General features: G+C 42.0%; 1 protein-coding gene across 1 annotated transcript in view; it reads left to right on the forward strand.

Moving 5' to 3' along the window:
• Positions 1 to 3,825: 3,825 nt before the first annotated feature.
• The window catches only part of LOC103772275 (nucleoside diphosphate kinase 7-like), a gene marked incomplete at its 5' end in the record, with an annotated part of 29,600 nt that continues 7,408 nt past the window's right edge, over positions 3,826 to 26,017 (forward strand). Inside the window, 4 exons of the mRNA XM_008939602.1 lie at positions 3,826 to 3,894; positions 4,684 to 4,752; positions 7,816 to 7,917; positions 20,726 to 20,833. Of these exons, the coding sequence (XP_008937850.1) occupies positions 3,826 to 3,894; positions 4,684 to 4,752; positions 7,816 to 7,917; positions 20,726 to 20,833 (348 nt within the window). The remainder of the gene's footprint in view (positions 3,895 to 4,683; positions 4,753 to 7,815; positions 7,918 to 20,725; positions 20,834 to 26,017) is intronic.

Below are 26,017 nucleotides of genomic sequence, written 5' to 3' on the forward strand. Positions count from 1 at the left end.
ACTTCAAGAGAGACCTTTCCTATCTGTTCTTATGTAAGAACAGCCAGAACAGGCTTTTTTTCCTATAGGTTTTCATCATTTTGTGTCTTAATGCCCTGAAATATTCACAAATATGGTCTTGCCTTGTACATAGCAGTTCAAAAAGTTGCAGCTGGGTTTAAAGCCTTTGAACTTTCCACCCTTTCTGTGGGTTCCTGTTTGCAGCCACATCAAGCTCTTGGGTTTCAAGGTCCCCTAAGATTTACTGTCTGTATGCATAATTTTCCTTGTGCCAACAAAATGCTGAGTTCTATAAAAGCACTTCAGTGCTGACATCTTTTGTCTTTGCCCTTTTAGTATTTTCAGATGAATATTTTTTTGTAAAGATTTTCACCAGAGCTGCAGTGTTGATAAAGTTCTCCATAAATATCCCTAAAGCTGCCCTTTAGATTTCTTAGAATTCTTCTTTAAGGCAATGCCTAGAGAGGAATGAGAAATGCTGAAAAATCTTGGATTCTATCACTAATAATATTATCTTATCATTTCCTCACATGTTCCTCTTTATCTTCTGTCTGCAGCCACTTCTCACCCCTCATGGTTAGGCTGGGTAGCTTTTGTTGTCTTATTTCTAAATAGAAAAACCTCCCTTCTCTAAGAGAGGAGATAGATAAACCTTGTTCTTCAAGGGCCAGGCTGATCATACTGATGGAGAGAAGCACACTTTTTGAGGACATCTGTCAGCTTCCTACTGCACAGTGTTTTGCAATGTTGTCTGAAAAAAAAAAGACTAGTGAGAACTTCAACTGGAATACATTTGCAGGAGGGCCCAGCTCTGATTCCCACTTTTTCCTCATTTGGAATTCAAAAAAGAACTTTGCTCAGTCAAGCCTTGATTGTGATTCTCTGGAGTTTTGGGACAGGTCCTTAACAGTTGGCAATAAGGAGTCAGATAATTTCGTTATACTGTGAAGCAAAACTGCATTTAAAAATGTCAAAAATAGCTATGAAATGAAATTGCTACTTATAGCTAGTGCTACTTTAATCATCTGGTACCCGTTGCTTCTAGAAATATGTTATTGGATTAGTTGGATCATGATCTAATCAGTCATGGCAGTTTGTGTACTCCTGTCAAAAAACTGGTGTTGTTCCAGAGGTATTATTTTTAGTTATTGGAAGGATATTAAAAAGCTGACACACAGAGCTTGAGATGAGGAAGCCAATTCTTGACTTGCTTTGAAGGCAGTCTGCTGTCTTGCTTAATAAGCTTTTGATAGTGGAATGATTGGTAACACGTTGGGAAACAGGCCAAGGACAAAGGCAAGAGGGTGTAACATACCTAGTTGTAGGGCTGGTGGTGTGCTGGGACTGGCAGGTCCCAGGAACTCAACTGTTCCATCCCATTAATTAAAGTGCTATTAGGTTAAAAGTGACTTTCAAGAGCTGTTTTCTTTTATTCCAAACCACAATTCTGCTAAAAGTTTTTCAATAATGTCTTTCAGTCTGATGTCTTCTCCTCTCTGCTTCATCATGAAGTACAGTTTTCCAATATTGGTTGTCATAAAGCCACAAATTGTGGAAGTTCTATGTCACTGATGAGATCTTGGTGCCTTATCATTTTATATGATTAAAATATAATAATTATTTGTCTTTTATTAGATGCATAGTAAGGCATGTGCATGCTCTTGCTCTCTTTCATATTTGTTAGGATTAGTACTAAATTCCCCTGGTTGTATTTAGTAATGCTTGTGATTCTTTTGTGCTTTGTGACTGCAAATTCATCCTAACTGCTGCCTAATCTGCAGCTTTGACTTGTGTTCCTACTGTAATCACATCTTAAACATGCACTCACTCTGTTTGAAGGGTCCTTAAAAAGCTGATTTTTCAGATCTGGATTTTGAAGTTGAGAACAAATTGTTGAAAGCACTCTTATCTAATTAGTCCTTCTTTTTTTTCTCAGCCTTCCCTACCCACAACAGAGAGGACACATCCCAATTCAATCATGCAACTGGCTGAAAGCCTGAAACAACTGCCAGGCTGAGCCTTGAGCTTCCACTCTTCTGTTGCTTAGGGATTGCCTCTATGCTTTTTGTTTCTATTTTGGTGCAGGCAGCATTTGAAAGGCAAGTGTCCCTTAGGAGAATATGTGTATTGCCTAAAATGGGACAAGAGAGGCCAAGTCACTGGGTTTGTACATCTGCTCTGCCACTGGCAAATCACTTCTCCTGTGCCTCAATTCTCACATCTAGGAAGTGGAGCTAATATCCTGCTTTGCAAACATCAAGGAAATCTCATGCCTCTTCCTCAAGACACTTTGAATTTGTTTTTGGCAAGACATCTGTCTGTGCAGTGGTGACAATCAGCTCCTTTTGGGTGTTGCAGTGGTGGGCATCTGTGTGCTTTGATTGCTGTGTTCTCACAAGGGAGGGTGATCTCAGGATTACAGTCTAGAGGAAAGTCTCAGTTAATTATTAAATGAACCTTGTATTAAAGACTTTTATGCAAGATAGATCCCTACTTTGATTCTTTCATTAAAGGAGCCTGTACCCTTTCTACAGAGGGGAAAATTCTTAATGACTTTAGTAAGAGAAGCAACCCAAAAAGCTGAATATTTGAGTCCCTCTTTTTCCTGCAAAACATCCATTTTTTGCTTACAGCTTGTAAAACTGCTGAGGACAAAAGTTCTGTAAGAAGCAGATCTCCACAGTCCCCCAGAACCTGATACCTGATGAGTATTTTAATTACATTCTTGCCAGTTGTGAAGGCTTGTGCAAGTGGCTGACTTCTTGACTGATAAAATGTAAAACTGAGATCTGGCAGCCAAGGCAGCTTTCACAAAGGTAGCCTTGTGTCTGCAAAAATGCTAGAACCTAGACACCAGATGTGTGGTTAATTCTCATCTACTAAATTTAGAAAGTGCTAAAAAATCCTGCAATTTAAAGACTAGTTGGTAAAAGGATGCAATGACCAGGAGTCATATCCTGCTGTTGCCATTCCTTGCAGGGTTAGGATTCTATGATTAGTTCTGCTCTGAATAAATGTCCAGAAATGGGTAGTTTTTCACAAATTGTACTAGAGGACCAGCATTTATGCTCTGTAAAAATGGTGATGCTATGAATTACATGGAGTAGCATGCTTGGCTAACTTAATCTTTCAAATCTTGAAAGCAGAAGCAAACCTAAAGTACACATTCAGTGGAAAACCAGTGGTTCTTGTTCTCCAGAGTTTAGTGTTTGGTTTTACAATGTCATTCAGCCTTTGAAGACACATTTTGGGGAGAATAAAGCAAGCAGTACAATCAGCAATAACACATTTGTGAGCTATAACCTTAAAATCAGTAGTTTATTTTTAGCTCTGCTTTTCCCATAGAAGACATGAACTTTTGTTGTGATTTATTTGAAATAATTATTATCATCCTGCATTGTTTCTACCTTAAAGTAGGATCCTCACTCTGGTAAGCACTGTATAAACTCAGCCTGTGTCCTGAATTGATTACTGTTTCAGCATCAGGATTGCCAAGGGAACTTAATTAAAACCATAAATCTTGATCTTGAAGCAACGGGGTGTTTTGTGGTTGATCTGAGAACAGCAAAGTCTTCACTAATTACCTTTTTTTTTGGGTAGCTATTCTTTTCAACAGCTGCATGGACTTTAGTTGTTTGAAATCATCAACACATCCCTTTAGGCAGAAGATAGAGTTGGTGAACACAGCTCTCTTCTCTGTTTCCTCTTGCAGCATTATGCAAGCATTGGGGGTTTTGGTTTGAAAATAAGTGGTATATTGGTCTAACTGTCTTCCAGTTGTAAATTCTGCTTTTTAAAATTGATTACTCCCTTTTATGTGTTTCTTCAGGGCTAGCTGGAAAGATTATAAAAGCCATCATCAATGAAGGATTTCAGATCTCAGCTTTGCAGATGGTAGGTTTCCTTTTGTGCCTGTTCTTCTGATAAACAGAAGTCCAAGAAGTGCTGTGTGAGCTTGACAACAATGCCCAGGTGTTTCTCAGCAATACAAAACCCTTGTGCAGGCTGTGTAGCAATATTTTGGGATCAGCACTGGCTCTGTGATATTTGTATTTTGTTATTTGTTTAATCAGCTGATCTGTTTCTTGTTGCTGGGTGACCTTGCACCAAGACCCTTTACCTCTCTCTGTATCTTGGTTTCTACTAAGATAGTTTCTACTAAAAAAGGAGTTAGAAGGGGGATAATGACATCTGTCTCTTCTGAAGCAGTTTGAGATATAAAACTGAGTTTTATTAAGTTTGAGACTTTATAAAATGTCCTAAAATGAAATTATTGTTAACGTCCTCCCTCATTTTTTTAAAAATATATAGTTAGTATGAATTTAGGGAAAGCTTTTTAAAGATACTTCAGGAATTTTGACACCCTGATCACCCTCAGCAGCTGAAGCTGGCACAGAGATTGTCCTCAAGAGCAGTTCTGAGAATCCTGCCCTTTGATTTAGTGATCTTAGTGGCATCAGCCAACACTACATTGTCTGCTCATATTTAAGGTGGAAGAAGATACTGGGTGCTATGTTGCTTGTGGCATCACTGGCTAAGCTGTTGATAAACTATATATTGCAGCTGTAAAGCCATTCCTGTGGCCTGGTAAAACTTGAATATTCTGAATATTTGCTGGTGAAGAAGTGTCTGTCTGTTTTGTTGCTGTTTAAGGCAGGCTGGCTGACATTTTTGTTTTCTTAGTTCAACATGGAGCGTGCAAATGTGGAAGAATTTTATGAAATATACAAAGGGGTCGTTGCTGAATATATGGTAAGCATAAATTTGAGCCTAATCTGTTTAAAACTAAAATGTGATTAAATGAGGAAATGGTTACATCTTTCCTTTTTGGGGGGTGTGATAAGATTTCTTTGAAAAATTGAAGTATTGAGCAGTTCTAGCTCGTTCTCAAACTAATCGTGAAAGTTGTGCTAGATTTGTTGTAAGACAAGAGAGTCTTGTGAAAATTGTTCAGCCAAGGAAGTGGTAAAATACAACAGCATGAGAACAAAATCCCTCAGAGAAGTTATTTTATTGTGAGAGAGAATGTGTCATAACTATATCTTAGTTTGATTTGATATTGCAGTAGTGGCTTGGACCAGAATTATTATTATTATTTTGTTTACAATGGGGCTGCTATATTTGAATGCTCTTCTAATGACATTTTCAGCTGTTCTTAAATTAGTTGATCTGACTTTTGTGGATCTTCAGAAAATTTAAGAAATTTAAGATATGCTGTAATTCCAGTGGCCATCTAAGACTCTCTATATTTTTATGCCTTGTTGTACTGTCACATAAAACCTCCTGACTGTACATGGAACTTTGGGAATACAAGAAGACTACCTTGCATTTCTCTATCACCTTCTCAGAGGGTTTTGCTTCATTTTACAAATAGTAATGAGTTGAGCTTCACTGCTCTGCTATGTATTATGCAAATTGTCCTTAACTTCTAAATGGTTAAATTATTTTGATTAACAAAGCAGATTCTGAGCTGACTCAAATACAGGCAGACTTGTAAGTATGTGGCAGCATTAAAATAGGCTCATATCTGACCAGTATTTCAGGGCCTGGGGAATCTTGTGGTACTGCAAAAGCCTCTTCTTTGATCTAAATTAGAAATTCTCCACCATCTTCTGCAGCTCTTTTGCACAATCTCTGACCTTCTAAAAAAGTCACAAGTTTTCGTTACATAATTTAATTGGAGAGTTACTCAGAAGGGAAAGTGACATTTAAACTGGGTAAGTCAATAAAGAAGATCTGTTTTAGATGGGATTTAAGAAAAGGGAGAATGTAGGGCTCTGTCCTGCAAGCCATATGCACTCAGTTGATATTAAATTAACAGCTCCATGCACTCAGGATGTCAGTGAAACAGGAAAACGTGGGAAAATTAATCATGATGGTAAAGGCATCCAGAGAAGGCCCATATGGGAACAGCAATAGATATTGTCAGTGGAGGCCAAATAGGAGGAACTGTCTTGTGAAATAGGATATTGGAGAAAGAATATGACCTCTTCTATCCATGACTCACAACCGTCTGGTTTGATCTGAATTCTATTTATCATTCCAAAATAACTCAGCACAGAAGATACTTGGAATCTGAATAATCCTCTTCAAAAACTCTGCTCCCATTTCTTCTGGTTACCCCTTGGCAGTCAGGAAAAAAAAAGTCTTGACATGGTGTATAAAGCTGTGAAAAGAGAAAGCTGAACAATTGCTCAAAATATTAGCTTTGTTGGTATCTCCTGTGTGGAATTCTGCATGTTATTGATTGATTTTTGTGTTCTTTTGCTTTTCATTTCCTACTGTAGCCAGAATAGAAAATGGTGAAAAAAGGAGGGAGATTATTTTGTAAAGTTAAAAGCCTGTTTTTTCTCCATTTCCTTGTTAACAGTGACAGAACTCAATGAGATATTACAGATTAGTGACTTTGTGGCAATTTACTGTTTCTTAACCTATCACCTGTTCTTAACAGATCCATTGGTGATAAGACAATATTTGGAATTAAGATATTTATTCATGTTGTAGAGCTTCAAACTAGTCTTTACTCTTTTCCTGTCCTCTCAGGAATACTTCTACCTGTAAGATCAGGTTGATGGTAGAGGCACTTGGCTATAATTCTGTCCTGTTGACTCCAGAGTGGGGAAATGAAGCACGTGCTTTCAGCATGGAATGAAGATACCAACTCTTTGAAACAGTGCTGCTTGACTTGGAGTTTTTGTGCATTTAATTTCCATCACAATTCATAAAAGACAGAGAAGGACTTAATTCTTCTTTTCCTACTGTTTTTTTCCCCCCCCACTCTTCTTTGCCATAGCTCATCCTTGACCTGCCCATGGCTGCTGGGTTTTATTGCAGCACCTTGCTTGTCCTTCCCTCTCCTCCCTTATTTCCTGCAAATGTTTTCTCCTTGCCCCATTAGTCTTGATTCTTTTGTACTAATGCTCACAGTTAATTTAAGCTCATGAAAACTAAGACCCATCTTCATCACCCACTTGGAACTCATGATGTCTCTGCTCTCCAGGAGAACAGATGATTTTGGAGTGACTCTGGTAACAGTACACCACAAGAATGTTGGCAGATCAAGGACCCATTCCCTAACAGGTTGTGCCACAGGACCCTTGCAATTCTCTCCTGTTGGCTTGTGTCTTTCAGCTTCTGTAGTAATATGTGAGGAAAAGACAGTGAAAACCAAAAGCCCAAGAGATGTTTTAATGACTTAAAGCCATCAAACAGATAGATATTGGGAAACAAATCTGAGCTGTGTAGAATGTTCCCTGTAGGGAGCACTGCAAAGTACATTGGTGCCTGTGGAACTGGCTGAACACAGTGTGAGTTTTCAGGCTAATACCCAGCAAAGTATGTTCCATTCTTTCTGTGTAGTTTGACAAGTTATGGGATACTTCTGTGAAATCCAGAGAAGAATGGACCTGTAGAAGTATTTAAAGTATTGTGGATGCTGCTGGATGCTATTCAGAACCCTGTTGGAGCTGAATATCCCATTGCCTCAATCTCCACCTTCTAAACTAAGGAGCAAAATGGGATACATGTATTTTGTTGTGCTACTAATGACATCTTTATTTCATGTCTTTGCTTTCCTAAAGGCACCAAAATTGTTGCTGTCTATCCCATTGCCTCAATCTCCACCTTCTAAACCAAGGAGCAAAATGGGATACATTTCCTTTGTTGTGACTACTAATGACATCTTCATGTCTTTGCTTTCCTAAAGGCACCAAAATTGTTGCTGTCTGCAAGTTTCCATCTAGTTTTGGGGAGGAATACAAGCTCATACTCAAAGAAGCTCAGATTTGTTCCTGTCTTTTTTTTTTTCTCTTCCAGGAGATGGTTACAGAGTTGTGTTCAGGCCCTTGCATAGCCATGGAGATTATCCAGCCTGAGCCTCCAAAAGTGTTCAGAGACTTCTGTGGTCCTTCTGACCCTGTGAGTACTTGTTTGAGTGCTAAGAAATGCCTAAAAAGTTGATGTAGTGTCTGTGTGAATGAAAATACTGCAGTGTTGTATGGCTGCCACATCCCTGCTGCATTCCTTGCAGAATTACCTTATTATGGGGGTCAGGTGCCACTCTTAGTGGACCAGTTTGCAAATCCTCTAGCAACAGTTCTGATCTAACCTAAACCAGATGACAAAATCCTGTGATATATTTATGTGAAAGAAAAAAAAGCTATCTAGGCAAAAAAATCTCTGCTCAAGATTCATAAATATTCTACCACAAGGTTTCAGAGCCCTGGAACAAATAGTTATCACTCCTGGATGGCAGTGTAAATCAAATGTTAGTCCACTGCCATCTGTGGCATTCTCCTAGCATCAAACTGTGAAAGGAGAATTAGTTCCTTTGTTTCTCAGAAGGAAATGTGCAGAGAAGGGTGTCAAAGCTCTCACACCTGGTTGCTATGCCAATGCTTTTAGGTTGGGTTTGGTTTTTTTGAGGTGACTACTTGGAGATGCATGATCCTGTGTACCATTTGGAGACAAGCAGAGGTGCTGTCTGAAAAAGTCTGGAGTTTTTTGTTAAATAATGAAGGTTACTGTACCACACAGGAGCCATGAGGTGAAATAACCCCCTGGAGGCAATGAGGTCAGGGTTTGTTCTTTGGGTTATGAGTCGATGTTTTAGCTGCAGATTGAGTGGGTTTACCAGTTTCCATGGAAAAAACTCACACAGATTAGTATTTGAAAGGGAGAACAAGTTGTTCAGGCTATATTTTTTTTTCCTTCAGATCCAGAGTTTCTATTACAGAAAGCACAAGTTAAAGGAATTATCCAAATCTTTTATATTTTTTTTTCTTCTATTTGGTAACATTCAGATGTTTCTCTGCTGGGTTAGCATCTTGGAAGCAGAGCATAACCTGTTTTAACTGCAGGGTGATGGATCAGTATTAATACACACAATATAGTGTTGCCAGTTTTGTTCCAAATTCCATGTTTAAGGTTTCTGGGCTTTCAAACTTTCAAAGGTGCAGTTGTTTTGTTTGGGCCTATTATAACCTGTTCATGTTTCTGCTTATTTAATGCCTGATAAAATCAAAAATAGAGTTGCAAACATCACAGCTGCATTAGGTAGTTAAAGACAAGTGTAGCTATACAAGGGAAATGTCTGTTTTCTGTTATTACATCCCATGAAAAGCTCTGTCACAGCCATACCACATGGGTGTGACTGAAGGAGCTGTTGATGTGCTGAGGGATGTATACACTGAGGGCTTCACTGGGTAGCACAAGAAAACAGCAAAGGGGGGAAGTAAATTCCTGTCTCAGATCTCTTGCTCATCACCTACATACCTGCCTCTTAAAATAAGTAAGTTTTGGACACTGCCTTCATACTAGTTAAATTTATGATATGTTTGCAAGACAAGCAGCTGTGCTGTTTATTTCTGTTGACTGTTTTCTATCAGAACTGCAAGTTAATTCACTTTTCAGGCACATAAAGCATATGTACACTAACTACAGGTGCTCTCAGGAGTGATCTTTGCCTGAAATTTGGAGGTCTGTTGTTATTACTTGGGTTTGAAGCTACAGCTTCTGTTTTCACATCTTTGTGCAGCTTCTGTGTTGAAATAGCTGCTGGTAACATTTTGCCATGGGATTGTTGAGGTGATTACTTAGTATTCATAAGACACTTGTAAAATGCTGTAGAAATTCTATATATTGCTTTTTTTTAATGATTTTTACCTTTCTTTTGAACTTTCTGCATGAAAAGATTGGTTATAATGTGTGATTTCAGGAGTTTACATCAGCTTACATGTTCCTGGCTGAATGGCATAATTTTTGGTAGTCCTGAAGAGTTTTTAGTTGGGTTGGGCAGTGCACTGAAAGTGCCTCAAGGACCTTCTGCTGGGAGATGTTATTGCAGGGATGGGACGTGCTGCAGTTATTTCTGCTGAAAAGGGATTTCATATGCTTGCTTTAGATCCTAACCTGCATTCTTTTTACACTGGGGATTTGCAATTTACAGATTAACAGTATATTAAGAGTCTTTTGTACTTGTGCATCAACACCAAAGAGCTGAAAGGGAGATTAGGTGGTTTAAAACAAAGCAGTGAACTGAAAGAGCTGGAGTCTGCTCCATTCCTGACCTCACTGTGTGACCTTGGACAAAAAGTTCAATATGTTTCTGCCTCAGTTATCACATCAGTTCAACAGGGATAACAGTATGAGGCAAAGAGGACTGTTGCTGTAAGATTTTTGTTTGTACAGACCTCCTGTGAGTCTCCAGCCCTGAAAATTATCTACACGTGAGGCCAAAAATGTTCATGGTCATTCCTAGAACCTCATTAGCAGCACGACATTTTCATATATCACATAAAAAATAGTTCAGTGGAAGATATAAAGAAATATGAAGACTATTTTTGAACTCCTAAGTGTTCATTTTCTGACAATATCTTCATAGCTGCTTCAGTGTGGATTCTCCCTGTAGCCTGGTGAGCTGGGAAGAGTGTTGACAGTGAAGTAGTACATAATGTATTTCAAGAGAAATAAGATTTATTAATCTAATTCTTTGATGAAGAAGATTTTCATATAATTGATTATCTTCTCAGATAGCCTGAGTCATATCATAATAATAAAAAAAATGTTCATTCAGTGCCAAAATATTATCAGCTAGAGCAGCAAACGGACTGATCAATACCAGTTAGGATATCCTGCTGTCTGAGCCTGCAGTGGGAAAGCCAGGATTGAATTGCTCACATGTTATTTAGGGTCAGTCATCTGACTCTGTCCTTTCAGTTTTGAATTTCCACATCAGCCTCTGCAGATCTAATGAAAATGTGTCCCAGACAGGGCTAAGGCCTCTTAGCTGGGAGGCAGCGAGCTGCTTTCCCTGGTTTAAAAGGGATGGGGTCAGCACTGGCTGCACCAGAACCAAGACTTACAGAGATGGCATGTTTGCTCTTCCAGCCAAAGCTGTGTGTAGAACCTCTGAGCAGCTGAGAGTCAAGAATCCAACAAGGGCTGGAGTTGAGTTAGCAATTCTTACAGCTATGATTTCAGTATCCATAGTAAGTTGGGTGACAGACCACTGGGATAGGTTGGCCAGAGAGGTGGTGGAGGCCCCATCCCTGAGGACATTCAAGGTCAGGCTGGATGAAGCTCTGAGTAGCTTGATCTAGTTGGAGATGTCTGTGCTTATAGCAAGGGGGTTGGACTAGATGACCTTTGAGGTCCCTTCCAAGCCAAACATTCTATGATTCTAAGTTCTTCTGATGTGTTTCTTCTGCTTCTGAATGGGTATTCCAGAGGTCTGCCAGCCCCTGCCACCCTCCTCCCTTTGCTTTTTATGTGCTGAATTTTGAGGTGACCTCCCTAAGAGCTCTGTTTCTTGCATACTGTCTTCTCCAAGCCACCCTTTTTAGTCCTTTGGCAGGAAGAGGGACTTCAGCCTCACTGAAAAAAATGTCTTTGTGTGGAGATCAGAACAAAAATCAGAGCACTGGTAGTGGTGGAGGAGACTTTTCCTTGGAAGTGACTTGCTTTCAATGTAGCTTGTTATTGCTGGAAGGTGCTGTCATATGATGGATGTGCAGTGTCATATGGAGCTGGAACTTGTAGGCTCACTGATTTTTGAGGGGTAGGTGCATATGTGTTGAAAATTGCTGTTATTCAGGAGGACTGGCAGTCTCCATGAGGAGACCAAATACTGACAGAGCCCTCAAGACTGAACTCTGCTTTAAATCCAATGTGATTGAGGCATGTTGGCAAGGTTCCAGTTTGGAAAGAAACTCCTTGTCTGAGGCTCCAGAGCTACCAGACTTGAACATGTCAGCAGTGCCTAAATAAATTCTGGATGTGAGGTCATTGAACTGAGATTCCATGGTCACAAATCACAGTTATTTGGTAAAGTAGATGGCAAAAAGTATTCCATAGTTTGATATCAAGCCCACTACCACCACAGAATCATGATGCTGGAGCAGTCTGCTGCTTTCATCCTGGGGAACTTCTAGGAGAGGACTGAAACTGGAGTACATTTCAGCTGCTCCAATGCTCCTTGCTTTATTTTTTCCCCTCTCAGTTGGCTCCCAAAGCCCCTCTAGCCTATGTGGATTTTTTTGGTAGTTTCCTCTGCTACTATGGTATTTTAGTATCACCTCATGACATGGCACCTTCTTAGCTGAAATTTCTGGACATTTTCAGCCCATGATCAACATTTTGTGAAAAATCCTGTATGTGCCCTCCTGGAAACTACCATCAGCTTCAGAAGCCTTCAGGGTTCCCATCTGTGTTGCCATCTTTCCCTTATGTCAGGCTGTCTCTGGCTTTAAACTGGTTATTCCTGGGCTCCTCATGCCTCTTTCCAGGCTGGAATAGCTTGCCCTATTTTAGCAGGAGGAGAGGAACTAAATATGAGCCCAGAGACTGAAGGAAGGCAGGGATGTGCCACAAGGCACTAGCAGCACTGCTTTAGTGATCTTCCTGGACCTGCTGTGTGGCCTTGGGACCTCTTACTACTCCTCAGAATGGCCAACAGAAAAGCTCCCTTTGCACTCAGACCAAGTGCATCCCCAAGTACTAGGTGGGTATTATTAAAAAGGTGGTATTTGAAGCATAGGATGAACACAAGGTTCTTAAAAATGCTGTTAGTTCCATAAATTTGTCTATTCAGCCTTGAGGAAATAGGATTTTTTGGGGGATTGTGTGAGGTTTTTGTGAAAATAAAAACCTTTTTTTGGTCTTGCTCAGGAAGACACAGAGCTGGTCATCAGAATTCCTAAACTGTAGTGGTCTGCAGTCACAGGAGGTTTGCAATCCTTGGTGATTCCTTATCTTTTTATTTTGTTGTTGGTTTGTTTTTGTCTCTCTCCTCCCTCCTTTGGACTGTTCAATTATGGTTCTGCTGGAGCTGCTGAGGTTTCTGAGAACAGATTTATTCAGTCCCTGAAGGCACAAGGTGAGAGCCTTTTCAAGAACAAGATGGTTCTGGGTTAATTTTAGTCTATATAGTTATTTTCTTTGCTGCCCTTGTTGCTCTGTTTGGTTACAGAAGAGAGCAAATCACTCTCTCCTGTTGAACAATGCTAGTATTGAATACATAAAAGTTAATTCCTGAAAAGAAACATTCAAGCAAAAAAAAAAACCCAAATTCTCTATAACCTCAGTCCCTCCTTGGAAAAAGGGAGCAGTCTTTCCAGAAGATATGGGAAGTGCTGAGGTCACTCTGTCTGGAAAAGAAAACTACACTGTAACTACACTAAAAACCCTTTTCTCCTTGTCCAGTTTCATAGCATCCTGGTCACAGTGACCTTGTGTATTTGCAGAATCTTTGATTGGAATAGATTAAGAGTGTTTGCCTACATGCCTGACTCAGGTTTTTGTTGACTGTAGATAGCTTTGTCCTTCCCTTGAGCTCTTCCTGACTTACCAGTGGAACGTGGTAGTTTTGTAGTGCTGTTAGGTATGCTTCAAGTAATGAAGTTATACTAATGGTATCTCCAGTAAAAAAATATATTAAGAAAGTAATAACCTAAGGTAGAACTTGGTGGAACAGGCTGAAAGGGGTTTTTCTAGAGCACTACAGAAAGCAGTTAGCAAGAATTGGCACACAAAGGTGCTGAAAATGTGCAGTAGAAGAAATTATAAACATGTAGAAAAAGGGCAGTAGGGCACTTAATTTTCCATACCACCATCATGCTGTTGTGATCTTCAGTATCCTCAAGTTGACTGTAGCTGTCCCAAAAAGTTGCTTGTCTTCCAGTCAGCTTTTTTCCTCACCCTGGAGGACTGCTTGGTTCATGAATGAGTGGAAGAGCTAATAATAACCAAGCAGAAAAGGAGCTGCAGATCATGGTGTGTCTTATGTACTCCTGATTGGTACACAAAAGAGATTGATCTGATGGGAACTGAGCACTGCTAGAAGGAGATCTATTAGTTCCTCAAGTGGATTTCCCCTGGGACAGCTTGGAAGGTGACAAAGGTGGTTTCCTTGCACTGTGCACTCCAACAGGGTGTGTAGGGGCTGAAATTCCTTGGGTGCTTTGCATGCCTTTGGAGTAATGCAAGAAGTACATCCTGTGGCCAGAATGGATCTGCAGCTATTTTCTGCTTGAGCTACATTAGTGAAAGCTTTGAAGTGGGTGAAAACAAATAATGTGACTTAAACCCTCCCTTTTAACATTATTATGATAATTATTATTTTATTCTCCCAAGTAACTAGCAATAAGATGAGAGGAAATAGGCTTAAGTTGCACCAGGGGAGGTTTAGATTGTGTATCAGGAAGAATTTCTTTACTGAAAGAGTGGTGAGACTGCCCAGGGAGGTGTGGAGTCACCATCCCTGGAGGTGTTCAAAAAAATCTGGGACATGGTTTAGTTGGTTTTTGGTTGCTTACAGTGTGACAGGCTGCATCTGATGTGCACATGGGACTTACTTCCCTTGGATATTCCTACTGAAACAGTTTTCCTTTCTCTGTGTCCCTTGACTCCTAGGTGAAAGGACTAGAATAAGGTCAGGGTGGAAGGTGGGTGAGCACCAGTCCTTCATGTTGCACTTGTGATCCTTGTGAAATGTGTATTTCCTTCTGCCCCTGGGAAATTACTGTCTCCCAGTCATGGTTTCCCACTCAAAAAAGCTGGCTGAGAAACTTGAGGGCAAGGGAAATCTGCCCCACACTAAACCCCAAAGGAGAAGGGTCTTGGGGGGTTGCAACAGACTTGTAAATTTTGTGTTTCAGTTCATTTGCATCTTCTGTTGAATGAACTTCTGTTTGGTAGGATTTTGAAGCAGTTTTTTTCTGCTTTGCTCAGCTATCTGGACTTCTCTTCCATATGTAAAAATCCATCTCAAAAACTTCAGAGGAAAAGATAATTTATAATTTTTCTTGTTCTTACTAGGGAAAACTCAACCAAGATAGACACAGACTGAAAATAATATCAGGCAGCTTCATAGTGACTTTCACTGGAGGCTTTCTAGGTATTTCACTAGCATGAATTAATGAAATCCCAAGATATTCCTTGCAGCCTAGTATTTTTTTGTCCTTTTTTAAAAGGTGAATTAATAAATGGAATTCTGGATGCTTGGAGGGCACTTGAAAAGCATCAGTAGCACCTATATTATACCTTTAAAACTTAAAGTAAGGCAACTAATAAATTTACAGCTATACTGTGTTTTCTGTTGTCTTGTGGGTTTAGCTGCTTTTTAGTTCTTAAATGCTTCCTTTTTCCAACTTGACAAGTAATATCCTTTACTGCACTCAGATAAGACAACAAGAGAGCTAGATATTTTATCTTTATTTTGTGAACTTTCACTGGGTATGGAAATTATCCCCAAGACTTCACCCTCCAACCTGGTTTACACTTAACGCAGAAGCGTGGCTGCTTGCTCTTACCTCAATTCAGCCCATTGCCAGTGGCAGATGGACACACAAATATGACAATAATTGAGTTTCTGAGCAGGGCAGTCATCATTAGACTTTCTTAAGCCTTGATCAGAAGCTTCAACCCCAGCAAAAATGCTGTCTCAGGCTGGCAAATGTGCCACGTTCCCTGCCCACAGCAGAGACTCTGAGGAGAGTTGGTGCAGCACCTTTGGGCTGCCAGGGAGGAGGAGTGGCAGGGAACGTGTGGGAGTGAAGCAGAGGGAATCAAAAGTGCCTCAGGGGATCCAGGGTGAGAAAGAGACAGTGTAACAACTTCTACAGACTTGAGAGCTTCCAAAAAACCCCATAACACTGGAGTATGGAAGATAATTTTAGGTCCCTTAATAAAAATTCTAAAAGATACAGGGCTTCAGAGGTAGTCTCACTTCAAAGTGAACAGAAAAGCAGATGGATTTTTTTGGGGGGGGTTATTTTGTTTTTTTCTTTGACCAGAATAGGCTTTTGTAACAATAATAAACTATTCATGATTTTCATGATTTCTTTATTCATGATTTTAGAAGGTGGTGACCCTCAGATGCACTTTTACAGCCCTTCAGTCAAAACTTTGGCTGCTGTTGCCTGGATCAGATCATTTAATTTGCTGGACAAACCTTTACAGCCATGTTGTTTCAAGTACATAACTATCTGCACACAGTTTAGTTAAAGATATCAGAAACTTGTCAGGATGGCCAGTTAGTGCCTGGAGGCATAAATATTTTATCATCACTCAGGAGAAGACAACCTGAATGTCTAGGTCAAATGCAAAGTGCTCAGGAGACAGGAGATGAGGCTAAATATTGTAAAGACTTCCAGTGCATCCTTCTTGAGAAGCTGTGGATCTGTTTGTTTTGTGCTAAAGGTGAAAAGGGGAGGGTTGTTTGGTGTGGAAGGGCTGGGTTTGGAGGGGATTGTTGTGGTTTGATTGTTTTTCTGCCATCTGTGGAAAGTACAGAAGACTTTCTGCTAACACTGGCTCACTGAAAGTGTGCATCAGGCTGGTGATGTAGGTCCATGACGTTGCTGCAGCTCATGGGGAAAGCAAAGAAAGAGGATCTGTCACTCTGCCAACAAAACATTCTGTTCCAGATGGGTTTATAAAACATAAACTGGAAGAAACCTATCGAATTCTCTTTAACATTGACCTGGCTGTGTTTTTAGAATCTTTCTGAAATACCTTTCAGCAAGTGGGCCCCAGGTTTCAGGGCAAAATTGCTCTTCCCTAATTAAGAGTTTACAGTGGCAGCAACACCATCTTATTTAGATGTTTCTCTCCATAACAGACAGAAGGCTTCGTGCTGCATTTAGGGGTGATTAAGTGGACCACAGATTGATGCAGGAGTAGAAGATGGTTGCAAGAGGAGATGTTGGGTGTAAGGTGGCTCATTGCATGAAACTGGGGAAGATAAGCTTGGGCAGAGCCAAGGTCACACATCAAAACTGGCTGGCTAGTTTGGAAGGCTGCAAAGAATGCACACAAAGCAAGCTGAGGCAAGCTGGCCCTTGTGGTGTCATCCCCAAGACCATCTGTGACCACAGATTTCATTTTGACAGTCAAGCCTTTGTCTTTGGATGGGAACTTTGGTGAAGGGTCTATCAGACTGTTCAGCTGAGGTTGTTCCCACAGTAACAATAACATTTCCTAGCCTGAATAAGCTTTAGAGGAGATGCTTGGATTCTGCATGACAGAGGCTGTGCTGCTTTTATGATTCACTTCTTGCTGATGGCTTGTGTAGGAATGAGCATTGTGTTCAGGTCCCTGCTGCACCCAGCAGTGTGTGATATGATGGTTGCTGAAGTCCCCTGAAAATAAAAGCCAACTGAAGAGTTGTGATGATGGGAAGAGGAGAGAGAGGCACTTATCCTACCTCCCTTATACAGCTGTTGTACTACAAGAGTCTTTCTCTTTTTTTTTTCTCCTGAAAGGACTTATCACCCTCAGCTTGCTCCAGAGAAAGCTCAAGTGGCTCAGGATGAGGCAGGCAGCTCTTCCATGGCTAAAGTTCAGCCAGACAAATTCCACATGAGTGATGGAATTTACATTGTTTTGTTTGTTCAGAGGTAGTGTGTGTTCTGTTCTCTTGACAAGGGTGTAGCTGGTCCTTAAAAAGGAGCAAGGCACTTGCTTGTTTGCCTTCTGGAGCAGCTGGCACCTTCAAGGGGAAAGAGGGTCCATCTCATGACAGCAGCAGAGCGTGGAGAACTGCAGAAGAAAAAAGCTTCCTGAGTGAAGGGTGGGGAAGGCAAAGGTGGGGAGACCAAGTCAACATAAAGCCTTCAGAAAGGGTGATGAATGAGGAATGCTGGGGAGAGCAAGGAGCAGAAAACAAAGTGGTTTGCTGGGGGCTTAGAGTTTGTTGCTGCCCAAGAAGTCCTCTGAATGCTGCTGGCCTGAAATCAAACCTAAAAGAATGAACCTGCCCTGGGAGCACACTGTGGCTAGAAGAGGGTTCAATTACAACCTCTCTTATTTTTATTATGCTTCCCTCAAGAGGACCAGTAGTGAATTTTCAAGGTTCCCTTGTTCTGGCTGATGTTCCAGCAGAACAAAGTTTTAGGCTGTAGAAGTTCCTTTGTGTGTTTTTGGTCCATTCAGAGTTTGTGCTGTTTCCCACAGAGGAAGGAGGGAATGATCTCTGCACAGAGTCAGGGGTTGCCTTCTTCTTGAACACAGTTTAAACAACAATAAAACATGCAGAAACAGTTAAGAGCAGTGGCCTTTTGGCTATTATAGATCCCAAATTAAGTATTCAGGGTAGCTGCTTCTAAAAACCTGCCCAGATTTTCTTGGAATCTGTAGTTCTGCCTAGAATACATGTTGCTGTTCTAACATCCAGTGCATGAAAAAACAGCTATTTGAAGGAAAAGCAGTTAATGAGCTTTGCTTATGAATGTATTTATGATTTTTCAGTCTGATTTTGACATATTACTGCCATTGGTGACATTTTTTTCTCTTCAATTACACAGAGATAGATTTTAAAATGTGCTAGTTGTATGTATCTCATGTTTCTCTCTCTCATGTATCTCTATCTTGTGTAGGACAAGGATCTTCAAAGGACTAGCTGTAGATCAAAGCCCAGCCTGTAAAATGTGATCAGACAGCCTGCTGAATAAGACCAAAGAGAAACTAGAGCTCTGGAAACTAGACTCAGCAGAAAGCTTAGGAAGAAAGAGATTTACAAGGGGATGGAGGGGTGTGGGTAACCAACTCACAACCTCATGGCAAGTTGCCTTTCCTGGAGCAGAAGAGTGTATCTGAACATGGAGATATAAGAAGAGACTGCTTTACCTCTAGTCCTCTTGGTTAACTGATGGCAAGAAAGGCTCATTTAGATTCTTCCCAGTTAGGTGCTAACAGTGTAAAGTTCTGGAGAACCTACCTTTGCATACTTCTGATCTAGTCTAATCCCAGGCAGCACAGAATGAGGCCCTTTTTGTGCAAGGTGGCTGATGAGTTTCAGGAGGGCAGGAGAACGTGGAGCCAACAGGAAAGTTTCATAAGAAGCAGCATTTTTGGACCTGTTGGAGGATGGAACAGTTTGAGCAAAAGATTTTGATGGACATGAAATAAACAGACTATGAAATACCAACCTTCAGTGTTTTACCTCTGAGCTGTTTCTTCCTAAACTGTTCCCAAAGGTTTCATAGCCACAACAGGTTTTTTTTCTAATATGCCCAAACTTTACTTAAAATAGTTGAAAGCCTGGTGCTATCAGTGCCTTCCTGACAGCCAGTTGTTAGTGGAACCAGCAGTTGTTTCTATGAAGGCTTGATTAAAGTGTCCCACAGCTACAGTTAACTGGCATGTGACTTTTCTTTCTCCAGCAGACTTTCTTATCACGAGCTTTTCATGAGGGCCATGTAGAAGAGAGACTTTTTTTTTTCTCCTTGGGGCTTTTTTTTTTTTAAATGAAACTCTTGAACTTTCCTCTGAAGTAAAATTTGTTTGATGTTGAGTGTATGTTATTCAAATCTCCTTGACATCCTTGTCCAAAGAGCCTGTGTAACCTGTGGCATACACACAGTAACAGTGGGGAGCTGACACTTTTCCTGGTAGCATGTTTTGAGTTAGACACACTCTAAGCATTAAAGCAGTTTATTTGTCTTCCAGGTAGGTAACAGGTCATGGCAGATTACAGATCTAGGGTGCTAGGTGATAGATCACCTTTTGTTTATTGTTATTACAGGAAAATATCTAGGACTTGCTGGGCTAAAAGAAGGTCTTGCCCTTCAAGTCCAATTGTCTTAGTTTAGGAATGAGATACAAGTTGGTGAAGCTGGAAAGGGGCTGAAGCACCTTGTCAGATAATGCTCTTCTGAGGTTTTCTGGCTGAAAACCTTTACTGCCATCCCAGAAGAGTGCCCATCACATGAGTAGTTCATCTGTACCTGTGAAAACTTCTCCAGGTCAGCCAAGAGCCACTACCAAAGTCACTTTGAACCCATTTGACCCTGAAAGTTAAGAAATGCTTTGGACAGTCCAGTCTGGTGAGTCAGGGGTGGGGGCAGCACCCTCCAGCTGTGACACCAAAACAAACACAGGGGAGTGGCACAGGGAAACCACACTGGGCACTTCCAAAGTGATGACACCCTGATGTACCTGGTGCCTTTTCAGAAGGGGCTGATGTCAGCTCTGTTGGGGAGGAAGAATGCTTTTTTTCTTCTTCCATAGCTGTAGTGTGAGCTTGTCATCAGCCTGTCCCCTCACAGCCAGGAGACACTTGTGGAAGAATGTCCAAAGGATTTGAAGAAGGGAAAACTGAGCTGATGCCATCCCCACTGAATTTTAAAAGGAGCACACTGTGCATGGGAGAGGCTTGGAGAAGAGCTCCAGGGTGTTGGCCAGCAAGGTGTAGTGCAGTTGGCTTAGGAAAGGGGTTAAAAAACAACATTTCAGGGTGATGGTGCAGAGAAATACAGCAAGACTAGGTTATGCCTTGGAAGAAAGAGCATGGTGGAGGGGAGAGGCAATGAAACCAGTCCTCACTGGTGTGAGATGGGAGATACACCATCATGGGAAAGATCTAGGGGAGGAATGTCATCTCAGGACCTGTGTGGCATCAGCTGTAGTAAGAGAAACACTCTGAGAAGCCCCCAAGGAGGCGTTTAGCACTGTAGGTGAAGAAGAGCATTGAAATGTCAACTCCAAAGGACAGAAAAAGATGCAGAGACTGGTCCTGAGAGGGGATCAGATGTTGGCACCAGTTACGGCGTCAGAGAAGCAGCACTGAGGAGAAGACAGCGAGGCTGCTCAGCAGCTGGGCTTTACAAATGTCAAGTTTTGAGCCCAATAGCTCAGTAAAGTTTTACTTTCTAAGATTCTGTTTCCTCTCTGATGTAAAGGGACAACGTGGTTCACACAGACCTTCTGTTTTCCTTGTGTCCCCCAGGAAATAGCCCGTCAGCTCCGACCTGGGACTCTGCGTGCTGTCTTTGGGAAGAACAAGATCCAGAATGCTGTGCACTGCACAGACCTACCTGAAGATGGAATTTTGGAGGTAAGACCTGCAAAACAAACGTCCTTTTGTACCCTAGGAAGTTGTAAAGTGAAAAATCTTGGCACTCTTTTAAGCTGTGGAAGTATTTTCTGTGTGGTGTAGCTGTGTGGGAGACCAGTGAGCAACTAGAAACAAAAGCAAAGAGTTTAAAGGGGATTTAACTTGGTTCATTATGATACTGTAAAAAATGCTTTTCTGGAGTGAATATATAGTGCAATGAAATATTTAATGAATTGAAAGCCAACAGTCTCCTCTTTGGCTGAATGTGTCTGTGGGACTGGATTTCAGCACCTAGCAGTGCTTTCTGTGGGGACATCTCAGCCCTTTCTTGGATGACCACCATGACTCCTGATCTGGATTGTCTGTACAGTGAGCCTGTGTGGGGTTTGGAATACTGTAGGCACTAGGCATTCAAATTCTCTGGATAGGGTCCAGGTTTAGTTGTAGACAGTCATAATTCTGCACATCAGTTTGTATTTCCTGTGCTTTATATTAACTTACCAATTTTTGTCTCATTTTGGCTTTGTATGCTTTCATTAAAGTCCAATAGAATGGGAAAATGTTAAATTAAAGGAATTTATAAAGACAGAACTATGAAAACCAGAACAAGCTCACTTAATTCCCTGCCTCAGAACTAAAGTCTGTGGAAGGGGGTTGAAGTGGTGAGTGTTGGATACCTGCATCAATGCAGATGTTTTTCCAGCACATGCATAGCTTCTGTTTTAGTGCCACCATATATTTATGAGTGCTTTTCTATCAGACTCTAGCAGAATGATCTAGCAGTGAGAGTTTTCCTAGCTTGGCTAATTTCACACTGCCAAAATGGTGTTTTAATTGCAGGGGGATGGAGAGCTAACTGCATCACCATCTCCCTCCATGAAATAAAATCAGATCTGTGGGTTAAAGTGCTGTCTGCTGGGAAATTGCATCTAGTTTAAGGAATACATTGCTGAAATTCAACACTGAGAATGGCAGCCAGCATCAACAAAGCTGCAGCTTTCCAAACCATTTCCAAGCTCTCATTAAAAGCTAACAACTTGTGGTTTCTGCCCAAAGGGATTGGATTTAAACAAGCAAACAGATCTTTGTCACCACATGCCTAAAATCCCTCAGTCGTGGTTTTTCAGTGGCAGCAGAAAAAAAAGTCATAGGCTGCAAGGGAAAAATGGAAATCTCACCAACACTCCCAGAGCATTTTAGTGCCTCAGCAGAATTCTCTTTCTCATGTCCACAGTCTGCCTCCCTTATGCTGGGGCAAATCAGGTATAAGTTCATCTTGCTGGTTGTTTAAATTGCATTTACAGCTACTGTAAGTGAGGTGGGTGGGACAAAACTTGGTGGAAGTGCTTTTCCAAAACAAAAATTGAGGCTGGAGTTCCAAGGTCTCCACTACATGTGTTTGTCCTTTGAATCCTGCAGCTGAATCCTAGGCCAAGTTCTTGGTTGAGTGTTACTTAGACTACAAGCTTTGCAGTTCCCATGGCAGATGGGTCATTTTAACAGTCATTTATTGATTGTATTTTTTTGGGAGAGGGATCTAAAATCTTTTTTTTTTTTACTGTAGACATAATTGTACACAGAATGTGGCTCTTCATCTACCCATAGTTTCTTCTAGCTTAAGCCAGCAGTTGTAAAGTACATTGGTCAGTGTTCTTTAATGAGTAAATACAGCAGTGACTTGTTCTGAGTGTTTAGCAAACAAGCATTATAATGTAAACTAGAGAAACCTTTTCCCTGAGAACATTTCAATTCTTGGAACATCTTTATATCTTTGTTCTGTTGCCTGCAAACTTAGGTAAGCAAAATAAAAACTAATCTCTGGATTTAGTTAGTGTGTGTTCATTCTGGCCATGTTCTGGCAGGAGATGTTGCTGTTGCTGTAAAAACTTTACAATATCATTGTCAGACAACTGTCTATGTTGATGATTTTTTTTGGGGGGGTAGGTTCTTGGTTGGTTTTGGTGTTTTGGATGAAGAATAAAGCTGTCCTCCTGTGTAGCAGGGAACACACCAGTGCTTTCCTAGGACTCAGGTACCCTTACTGCCTGTTTTAAGATTTCTCCACCCTTCTCTGCAGTTTTCACCACCCCCAGTTTAAGATCTAGCTGAAATTTGAAAAGTGTTTGCAGGGGCAGCTGCTGTCTGGTTGTCCACAAGTGGAGACTTCTGAAAGGAGATGAGATGGATAATTGAGGGCAGGATCCAATGCTTGCTGAAGTTAATAGCTAAACTCTAGGTGACTTTGGTGGTTCTGAGTTGACAGTCCCTAGGAAGGGCAGAGCAGTGACCTTTCTCCCCAAAATCATGGACAAGGAGTACTTGGGGAAAGGAGAGAACAACACTGTCTTGGGATCAGCAAGGACTAATTAACCAAGTAAGGGTCAGATTGTGTATCTAGTGTTTGATAACTGTTGTACAGAGCAGGTTTTGAGTGGTTTTTTTTTTTGATGGTGTTAGATCTCTTTTCCACAGACCTGGAAAAAGGAAAGTTCACTTTTAATCTTAAAAAACCCACAAACAAACCAACCAACAAACCCAAAAGCAAATAGCATCACTTGCTCCCACCAGTTTGACCCTTAACTCCTGTCTTTATTCTTCTACAAACTACTTCACATGTTAGGCAGTGACTAAAACATACCAGAATTAATGAAGAACTCACTTTGCCTCAAGAAAAGAAGGGAGATGCAGTTGAGCCTAAAACACAAGAGGTGACCATGGCAAAATCAGTGTGTTTTCAGTTGTAAAGCTGGAACTACTTCTTTTCCTTGGAACTGCTTCTTCTAGTGATGCTTTAGTGATGCAGGAGGAGAGTGAAGCCTCTTGGATGAGCTCTTTGACTACTGGGACAAGCACTTTTTGATTCACTTCATAGACTTGTGTCCACAGAGGAGCATGGAAGGTATTCTCACAAGTGACAATGGATAGCAGAGGAAAGGAAGGAGGAGGTAGGGGAGAAAGTCTGGTAATGATGGAGTAACAACAGTTTCTTAATTTCTCTCATCAGCTGTTCATTCAGAACAGGGGTTTGCATTTCCTTCCCACATCCAGAGCAGGTCCTGCTCTGTATGCCAAGGGAGTGCTCTCTCTAGCAGACTACAGATGGTTTTGCATCTGTGTCTTTCATGTACATGTGAAAGATGAGGATTGTTTCTCAACTCTCCCTCTCTGACCTGAAGAACATTCCTGATAACCATCTTGTTGAAGTAGAAGCTTGCAACCCATTGGCTCTGATGAATCATCATTCTCTAGACAAAACAAGTTTCCTTGAAATTACTCCTTCCTGGACTAGTTTTTAATCAAAGTACTTGATACAAGGGGTTGTGGCTACCAGGCTTCACAGTGCCACCTTAAAGGAGTGAAGGCAAGTTAAGGATCATCCAGTGGAGGGAGTAAAACTTCCCACAGGAGGTGGTGCTGTGCACACACCTCACTTCACTGGGTCCCCAGGGGCTGAGCACCTTTCCCATTATGCAGCAAGCCACACAGTCTGCAACCATTAAAAAACTGGTAGCCTAGACCTGCAGTTATAACAAACCCAGTATTTCTGGGCTTGGGCACACTCTGCCTGTAGATTGTTGCTCATACTGTGCAGTTCAAGGTATATTTATATATTTTTTTGAGCAGTTCCATAAGGGCATTTGGACCTCAGCAGAACACTTTGGGGATGGTGGACTTCACACATCTGGGGTGACTTGGAAAGTCTCTCCAGTGAGGTGCAGCCTGCTCTGGCTGAGCCATCCCCACCAGCTTTATGTTCCTATGCCATGGGCCATCAGCCTCATGGGTTTCTTTGCATAATTAAAAGATGATTAGCAGTCATATGTGTCTATATGTGTGTGTACTTGCACACAGAAGGAGTGGAGGCTGCCCTTGGTAACACAGGCATGAAAAAGGATCTGCTGTGGGCTGGGTAAAATTTGAGTTCTGGGTGAAATAACCTCCCAGTTGCTGAGGAAGATGTTGTTAGGAGGTGACTGCTTCTTCTAGTGGCCAACACTGTGGCCATTGCTGCAGGAGCAGGCTGACATGTGCCTTTGCTTCTCTGGTAGCCTGTGTGAGAAGCTGTGGAAGGGGGTGGGCAGTTCAGCTGGTGTTCCAGGGAGCAGAGGACGTGCCAGCTGCCTTCTCAGTCTGGGATGCCCAAGGGTGCTCTTTCCCCTGGCTCCTCAGGGTGCTGCTGGGTGCCTCTGCCTGGCTGCTGGGTGCCCTCAAGCTCCACCCTGGGCATTGTGGAGGGAGCTGGGTCAGCGTTCAGCCTCGCAGGCAGCTTTCCAGCAGCAGAGACCTCCTCAAGTGTCATTTACTGGCCTTCTCCCTTCCCTCAGAGCTATTTGTAGCATCCCCAGACATGAAAATAACCTACCAAAGGGGGATGATTCTGCTGTTATCAAAGCAAGAGTGGGTTTTGTTTGTCTGCTGGGACAGCTGTCGTGCTGGTTGGGTTTTTTTTTCCCTACCACTCCTTTAAATTTCAGCTGTGTGCTGGTTCCAGAGTGAGCCTGGGGACTGGCAGACTCCACAGCATGCTGCTGGAAGCTCTCCTTCCCCTTGCTCAGCCTCACAGCAGGGGGACTGGCTGGCTGCTCCCAGGGCAGGTAAGGCAGTGAGGAATATCATCTGGCTGGGGTGCTCTGACAGACAGACAGACACCCACAGGAGCTCTGGCACTGGGGGTTCAGCTGCCTGCATCCAGCCCTGGGCAGAGGGGGTGATGCCAGGCAGCAGCTTGGCAAGCCAGGCCACTTCAGCAGAACTGAGGGGTGGCTTTTGGTCAGGTTTTCAGATGGGTTTTGTCCAGACAAGGGTCGTGAGTGACAAAACCCTGCATCATTTTCCTCAGGCTTGGTCCTGGCCAACCCCCCTGGCAGACACTGAGGCAGGCTGCCCTGGGGCTCTCAGTGCAGTCTCCCCCTGCCAGCAGCCAGCTGTCCTGGGTCTGGCATGCCAGAGAGGGCCAGGAGCAGCAGGCCTCATGCCTCCTTCCCCTCTGCCTTTATTTGGGGAGGTTGGGAGGGGTGGGGGGGGTGTGTGTTGTTCAGAGTGGACGTGGGGGCACTCGCCCTGCAGCGAGGGCACAGGGCACACACTCCCCAGAAGCCCTTCCCTGAGGCCAGGGTCCTGTTCCAGAAGCACTCTGCTGGCTGCCAGCTCACACACTCCCCCGAACCCTTCCCCTGAGGCCAG

The sequence above is a fragment of the Merops nubicus genome, unplaced genomic scaffold, assembly GCF_000691845.1.
Source record: "Merops nubicus isolate BGI_N331 unplaced genomic scaffold, ASM69184v1 scaffold5544, whole genome shotgun sequence".
NCBI lineage: Eukaryota > Metazoa > Chordata > Aves > Coraciiformes > Meropidae > Merops > Merops nubicus.